We start from the raw sequence: 8380 nt of genomic DNA on the forward strand, positions 1-8380 counted from the left end.
GACAAATTGTTTTATTACACCAGCCATATTTTTTTTTTGCAATCTGGTAAGTTGTTTTTATGTATTAGTGGCTAATTACTGATTCAAATTTAATGATCATGATTAATAAACCTTTTAAAGGACACCTTGTTTAAAAGCGGTACGCAAATGACAGTTTTAGCAAATTTTCATCAGCAGATACATCTATTATATACAAGGCCATCCTGAAAGTTGTTTATATTTACGCTAAATCAAATAAAATGGGCTTATCGATTTGTTTCTATACACGCACGAAAATTAATTACAGCAGGCTTAAAAAGCGATATCATACAAATATGTTGGAAACATAGTTTATTCAACTGTGTTTGTTTTTCTCACAGCAAATCCAAGAGCAGTTACCGAGTCAAAGGCCACAAAAGAAATCACGATAAAAATGAGAAATGACCTAAACAAAAAATGTGATATTCTAATAACATAACTTCCATCAACACGACACTGCTGCCAGGTTGACTTTATATCGGTAAGAAGCTTTTGGCAAAACATGGTGAGCAACAATGTAACAATGAGAGCGCCTTAACTGCAAAAGCTGTAGTTTATTATCAAAGAATGGTGGCATTGGTTGCATGCAAGTAATGCAAATGTATACAAATCAGCAATGCTTATGAAAGTGGACAGCTAGGAGTTAGGTAAAGCAACAATTTGACTCGTGATTTCTAGAAAAACATCATCATCTCAAGGTTTAACTGAGCAGAGAAAGTAGTTTCAAGGATAATACCAATGTCTCTTATTCCTTTATTCAGCTCAAGTACCTCCAGTCCTACTTCAATTGAGCTTATAAGGAGATATTTGTTCTCCTGATATTACTTTTTTTTTACTTTACAGTTCAGCAAAGTCAATCTGTGGTATTTGCATCAAGGCACCATTTAAGTATTGAAGCAGACATGAGTAAAGAACGCTGGTATTCTCCTTGAAACCACTTTGATTCATTCAAAATGTTGAAAAATGTAACTGCTATGTAACTGCTATTTTACATTTGATCATCATTTTCTCACATTAGGCATTATACACTGAAGTCTGAGTACACAGTCCTTATTTGCCGGTCCTTTGCACAGCAATGGATTAGTTATTGTACTCACACTATATTATACATGCTAAACATTGATTGGAACATACAAGACAGACAACAAAATGACGATTAACAACTGAATTAAGACATCGGAGCCATTGTTTTTTCTCCACTGTGTCTGTATTCAATGTAATCAAATGCAAGTTTGGAATGTTTAAAGTGTGTGTTTTTAATCAAAGCATATGAATTACTATCATATCATTCATAGAACTTTTTGTCCTTTTATTTTTTAATTTTTTTTGTGTATTTTTTGTCTTCATTTTTACTTGAACAATGAGAATATTCGGCTAAATTCAAATATTTGAAATATTTGATTGCATGTGTAGCAAGATACATTGCCAATTTTTTTTTTTTTTATAGCTTCTCTTCCATTGGTTGTTTATCAAATTTCTAGCTCTTGATTCATTCAAGATATATATTTAAATTGATGAAGATGCCATTACAGTATCTCATATTTGCATACTACTTATGTGCAAGGACATGTGAGTACTATGACAGGAGGGATATTGCGCCATTTAAATCCAGAAGGGATTTGTGATGAGCCGTGTCATGGTGGTGGAGATCGTTGTGACGAGGTTCTTATTCAAACATGATATCTGAAGCCAGGCGCAGGCAGTTGGAGTACTCGGGGGGCATGCTGCCGTGTGTCACGTTGTTGGCGTCCAGGCGCAGATGCTTCAGCTGGGAAAAGTTTGTTGGGTCAACAAACTTGCAGAAACTGGTCAGGTCAAACTCTGCAGAGAATCAAAAATGGAGAGAAGGTTATGCAAACTGAAAGGTATACAATAGTTTTTATGCCAAACACCTTTTACTTGGGATTGAAGGCACGCTGTGGGGATTCTGATCACTGTTCTCATGAATGGTTCCCAGTGACTCCTATGAGAAGTGATGGAGTCTGCAGGTATCCCGACAAAATTGTGTCAGCTGATGAAGCAACGTAATGGTAAAACAACGATCATGATGTTTAAAATTGAAATAATCACGAGGTAATAATGTTGTTGTCGTTACGTAGGATATCGTGCTGCAAAACCTTTCGTAAGAAGCAAACAAACCCAGTTATTGGTGATAAAAGCATAGCAATGTGCCTGCAAAAGCAGTGAAGAAGACTAGAAGCTATCTTGGCAAGCTCTAACCTGTCTACCATTCAAGTGCTAGGATTGGCCAGGTGTCCATGCTTGATTGAGGTTCTGGTATTACATTTTTTCAGGTCCCTTTCCCCGAACCAATGGTCCAATGTGCATGATTTAAAACCCCTATAAATTTAAGCTTTGCATATTATTACCGGAGAAGGAAATGCAGTTAGCTAAAAGGAAGCAGTGGCCCTCATTTATCAAACGAGCGTACGTCAGAAAGTGAGCGTAAATTGGGCGCGCGATCATTTCTACGCAAGGCTCGGCATTTACAGTTTGGACGTGTGCGGAGGGTACGATCAGATCTCATGTCTGCTCTCAGCTCGTGTACGCAAATTTGAGTCAGCGTAAATTGTCGGAGAATTGTTTTTAGACTATTGTATCGATTCCTGGAGCTGATAAAACTCTGCTGTGTTTTTTTTTAAATGGTGACAAACCAAAGCATTTTTAGACTATATTATTAATCTCTAAAACCTGATTAAAAATAAATACACCCTGCGACCATGAAATTCTTTAACCAGAATACTAGCCGAGGCTATTAAATGTTGTTTTCTTCTGCTATTTACTGCTATCCGGCTCTGACATCAGAAACATTTCCAATCAACGCTGCAACACGATCCTCTGACTGGGACAGAATTCTTACTAAATGTAAAGAAGTGAATAATATCTCTCAATCATAATAATAATAATAATAATAATCATAAAATGTGGATATTATGTAGGCTATTAGGCTTTATATATCACAATGTATAAATGAAATATTCCAAACTAGCCAGGAGTTGGATGGTCCACTGCTACTCTGCTGACAGCGGCACTGATTTCCTTTTTCACTTTTTATGTTGCCAAACAAAACCAGTTGGTTTTGGACGTCAGCGTTTCACTTTATGTCTCTGAGAAATTCATCTTCTTTTGGAATTAAAACTTATTTTAAAACATTGTTTACCTCCTGGCTGCAACCAAAAAGCTGTGGAAAATTTACGTCTGTGCTCCAAATGTAAAATATTCAGTGAACTTGTTTATAGTTTATAACTATAAGTACTTTTATTTGATAAACCTCCATCGCTGCATATTTCTGTAAAATGCCTATTTCGATCCTGTTGTTACTGTTGTGAAGGTGCATTTGCTTATAAAGCTGACTTAAAAAAAAAGAAAAAGAAAAAAAATCCTCTTTTTGGCCGTATTGCGTCCTTTGGTGTCGTAAACTCGTAACTTAAATTACGCTTGTTTCGAGCAGCAGCAATTATCAACAGCCGATCATTGTCACGCTGTGATTGGCGAGATACGACACGGTACACATGTGATTTATCAAACATTCGTAAGATGAAATAAACGCTCAGATCCGCGCTCGTTTCTACGCTCGTTTCCACGCTCGTTTCTACGCTCGTTTCTACGCTCGTTTCTACGCTCGTTTCCGCGCTCGTTTCCACGCTCGTTTCTACGCTCGTTTCCGCGCTCGTTTCTACACTCGTTTCTACGCTCGTTTCTACGCTCGTTTCCACGCTCGTTTCTACGCTCGTTTTCACGCTCGTTTCTACACTCGTTTGATAGATGAGGGCCAGTATGTTTTGGTGAGACATGGTAAATTAAAACATAACTCCACAGGGCACCTTCAAGAAACAAGACAAATAAGATATAAAGATTTGAAAAATGCTTTGACAATTGCTACTCACTGTTGATCTGGTTGGCCTGGAGGTAGAACTGCTCCAGCCGCTGGTTGATCTCAGGGATGGACTGCAGTTTGTTGAAAGACAGGTCCAGCTCCACCAGTGATGTCACATTGAACACTCCAGAGGGGATGCCAGCGTCCACCAGCTTGTTGTGGGCGATCCTCAGGTACTGCAGCTCGGGCAGCTTGTTCAGGTATCCTCCTCCAACAGCATCAATGTCGTTGTAGTCAGCATAGAGGATTTCCAGTGAACTGGGGACTCCGGCGGGCAGCTTCTTCAGCTTGTTGTGGCTCACGTCCAGAGACAGAAGCTTCTTGGACCCTTTGAACGCCCCTGCGATGCCTTCGGAGGTCAGCTGATTGTGCTGAAGGCTGATGTAGGTCAAGTTCTCCTTGTCAGTCAGGAGTCCAGAGGGGAACTTGGATAACTGGTTGTACATTATCTTCAGCTCATCGAGGGACTTTGAGGGAGGGATGATTGGCTCCGTCAGGTTGTTGTTGCTGAAGAACAGCTTCTCCAGGACTTTGAGTTTGTCGATGGTGCCCTTTTCTACCTTAGCATTGGTAATCTGGTTGTTGTCAAGCACCAGCCAGCGAAGTGTATCAGTGACATTATCAAACACTCCCGCCTTGATCCCGTCTATCTGGTTGTTCTGGAGGTACAGATACTTGATCCCTGATGGGACCATTGGAACAAACTTGAGCTTGCGGCTGTCACAATACATGGCGGTGGGAAAGTTGTATGGGCAGTCACATTCTTGATGACAGTTGGGCCCAGAGGGTCCTAGCATGGACATGGGTTGTTCTTCGTAATCATATTGGCACAGCGCCACGCTGACCAGAATGGCCAACAGGGGTACACGGAGAGGAAACATGACTTCTGGAGATCCAACAGACAGAAAGGAAGGGGAGGCAGGGAAGATAAAAAGGTTAGAAGGGTCAAGAGCAGCAAATGTTTAAGAGTAATAAAACATAAATGGATTTGATTTGTTGGAGCCTAGTTTGAACTCTGGTGGCACCCCCATAGCACCACACCCACTCTCTAGAGTATTATATAATTGGTCAAGAGTTCATGTCAGCCCATTGGAGACCAATGACTCCGAGATTCCTTGATTCAATTATCTGTGTCGAGCCACATCATTACAGCTGCAGCTTGAACCAAACTGCATTGCTCCAGTACCTCCAGCAATCTATCAACTTGATACATAAACCAGCAATGGAAGCAATAATGCAACACAGATGTTCCAAGAGTGCACAATATATACACATACATCAACATTACACTAATCTTTAACACATGTTTTTATGCACTAAATAAAGTGATTTTTGTCCGTTCTTTGAGAGGAATTAAGCAAGCACACAGAACAATAACTAGTTTAGGATCATGATTGTACAACTTCGGCCCCGCAGACAATGCTAAACCAGAATAATTCATTCCAGACACATGAAAAATGCAGATTGAAGCTGGATCCAAGTGCAACAGATTGAGTCTAAAGTCAGCTAAATCTATGAAACAGTCCTCAAAATGCACTGCAGAGCTGAATCAACATGTAGGATCTAGGCTAATACACTGATTTCCTAAAGCAATATGAAAATCATTAAACTTCTAACACAACTTTTTGTTCCATGCACTGGTATTCTTGCCTTCTCGGTTACAGCCATAGCCACTGCCCAAAAGCCTAGCAGTGACAGCTGATAATCCTATCCGGAAAAAACTGATTATTACTCTGAATTTCTAACAGGAAATCACAAATCCATGCCTCCACATGCAAGCTTACCTGTGATTCTCTCTCGTAGTGCGTGTGGGGTGGAGGGCCAGTAGGTAAGAACAGTGTGGTGTTCAAAAACTGGAGGTCTCTGGAGAAAAACACAGAGGGAAAGCAGGAGAGAGGGGGAGGAGAGAGAGAAAGAGAGGGGTAGATGGAGAGACAGAGAGGGAGGAGGGGAGGCTTCTTCAGCACACTGGAGTCAGGTCGTCAAATAAATTGAAGGTGTCATCAATATGAATGTCTTGGTGAGCATCATCCAAAAACTGCTGTTTACTAACCAAGAGCAGGTGCAATAAAGAAAGGGAATATTACACCACAAAAAAACTAAAAGAAAATGGAAAAGGTGAACGTGATTAAGAGCATCATACAAAGTTTATCACCTTTACAATCACTTCTTTGGGTATTTATCCTGCAAACAACTACCCCAAAGTGGGTGCAAGCAGAAACTTAAGTTAGGGGGACTGTTTGTGGAAAAAGCTAGGAAGTAGGAGACGCTATGTGTGGAAAAATGTGAAAACGATCTCTGGCAGCCATTTAACCCAGACGCCAGTTGTGAAGAGGAACAATTTTAGCCGTACCTCTCGAGCCGTGAATAAGGCTTTGGAAAATCTGACAAACAGGTTATGAGAAAGCCAGAGAGGACTTGCATAACACTTGACGCAAACATTTCTGTTTTTGACCAAAGGCATGGCACTGTAAGAGGTGAAAGGTGGGTTAAAGCAGATCCAATTCATCCCATATGGCTTTTCATTCTTGCGCCCCAACATTTTTCTTCTCCAACACTCCTGCAATCAATCACTGCAATATACTTCTTTACAAAAAATGGAGAGACAGAGGACAAAACTTGACCTGGGTGGGGTTCTACTCATCTGATAGGTGCAGTTGAGGAAGGGTGTGGGGGAGATAACGGCCAAATGTTTCTCCCATTTGTTGGTGGACGTCCATCACACCATCAAGGCATGCCGGGAATTGACGCCTGGATTTAATTGGTCGCAGTGCGGTCTGTTACTCTACTCACATACCATTGTTGAAGCCCATCTTGGACGCATTTCTTGTGTGTGGAAAACTTTCATTCTTCACATTCTCATAACTCAAGAAATCTGATATCCCAAGATTTGAATCGTGTCCTTGCTTGCATCTGCGGACTCGCTTGACCCACTGAATCATCTTTTTCATTGACTTGTAAGCATTTGCAAGAAAGAATACCGGCTAACACACAGTTCTAAAGACTATCTTGGTTATTTTTCTTGTCCACAGCTTTGGCCTCTTGGGTTTAGATCTATTGACATTTCAATAATTGGGGGTTTTAAGTTCGAAATCTTAGTAATGTGGTGCAAGAGTGATAGTCTAACACAACACCACAATAACTTTTGAGAGTCATTTTGGTTTCACGGCCTCCCATGCTTATTTTAACCTGAATACACAAATACAGTATGATAAATAGAAGAAGAATGAGGCATGAAGGGAAGGTTTAGGCTTGTGTTGATTGGCCCAAAGGATGCTTTTGCAGACTCCCAATGCAACTCCAAAATCTGCAGAGCAAAATTGCACAAACTGTGATATTAAAAAAGAACGCAATGTTCCTTTATTGTAGGCTTACTTTTCAAACATGGGGAAATTGGAGGGAAACAGTATGAAGACCAAAGCAACAGTTTGTCCTTTAAGTACACAAACCATCTCAAAACCTCCACAATGAGAAAGTAAGTAGTGATTTCCAACAGTTAGTCATCTAAGCAAACTTAATGCTTTTCAGATTTCTGCTGCGATAAGGTAAATATTGTGAGTTATTTCCTCCCTCTGCAGACAATTTCGACCCATTCAGTGAAGCTGTATTTCTCTTTCTCTGACTCATTTCTGTCTTAAGAACTGTTTTTCTTAATAATAGATAAGAGACAACTCCCTCTTTTACTCTCCCACTGACATCCAGTGATGGATGACTTTAGAGTCCAGTAACTGCCCCAAAGGCCATGTGAGCAAGTCATTAGTGTTGTTGGGTTAGGAACCCTCAAAAGGTCACTGAATGTACACAATGGTTTAAGAAATGAAGGTGGTGTTTAACAAGTACAACACTTATCAAGTCACATTTGGTCATGATTCCTTAACCCTTTATCAGGCAAAGAACTATATTTGGTAACTTCAGGTAATATTTCGAGAAAAAAGCTGCAAATTTACTAGATTAAAGTGGCAAATCTACAAGAAAAAAAGTTGCAGATTTAAGAGATTTAAAGTGGCAAATCTGTGTGAAAAAAGTCGCAGATTTACGAGGAAAATCGGAAAAAAAATCTCCCAGATTCACCACTTTAACCCTTAATAGGACACTCATTGAAATACTTGCAAATTCCAAATTTTAACCCTAGAGAATATTGGAGGATATTACATACTGTCAGAATGTGTAAAAAAAACATACGAAAATAATATTTTGAGAAAAAAGTTGACGAGATTAAAGTGGCAAATCTACGAGAAAAAATGCACAGATTTATGAGATTTAAAGTGGTGAATCTGGGAGAAAAAAGTCTTTTTTCCCACTTTTTTCTCGTAAATCTGTGACTTTTTTCGCACAGATTTGCCACTTTAAATCTCTCAAATCTGTGACTTTTTTTCTTGTAGGTTTGCCACTTTAATCTAGTAAACTTGCAACTTTTTTTCTTGAAATATTACCTGAAGTTACCAAATACAGTTCTTTGCCTGATAAAGGGTTAAATGTTTGCTG

General features: G+C 39.6%; 1 protein-coding gene across 1 annotated transcript; it reads right to left on the minus strand.

Annotated features, from left to right (window-relative positions):
• Positions 1–330: 330 nt before the first annotated feature.
• Positions 331–5796, minus strand: lum (lumican). The gene is made up of 3 exons (XM_059326241.1): positions 5680–5796; positions 3906–4781; positions 331–1839 (listed from the first exon to the last, which is right to left on the minus strand). The coding sequence occupies exons 2-3, from the start codon at positions 4774–4776 to the stop codon at positions 1685–1687; spliced, it is 1026 nt and encodes a 341-aa protein (XP_059182224.1). The 5' UTR covers positions 4777–4781; positions 5680–5796; the 3' UTR covers positions 331–1684.
• Positions 5797–8380: the final 2584 nt, after the last annotated feature.

The sequence above is a fragment of the Centropristis striata genome, chromosome 22 (genome assembly GCF_030273125.1).
Source record: "Centropristis striata isolate RG_2023a ecotype Rhode Island chromosome 22, C.striata_1.0, whole genome shotgun sequence".
NCBI lineage: Eukaryota > Metazoa > Chordata > Actinopteri > Perciformes > Serranidae > Centropristis > Centropristis striata.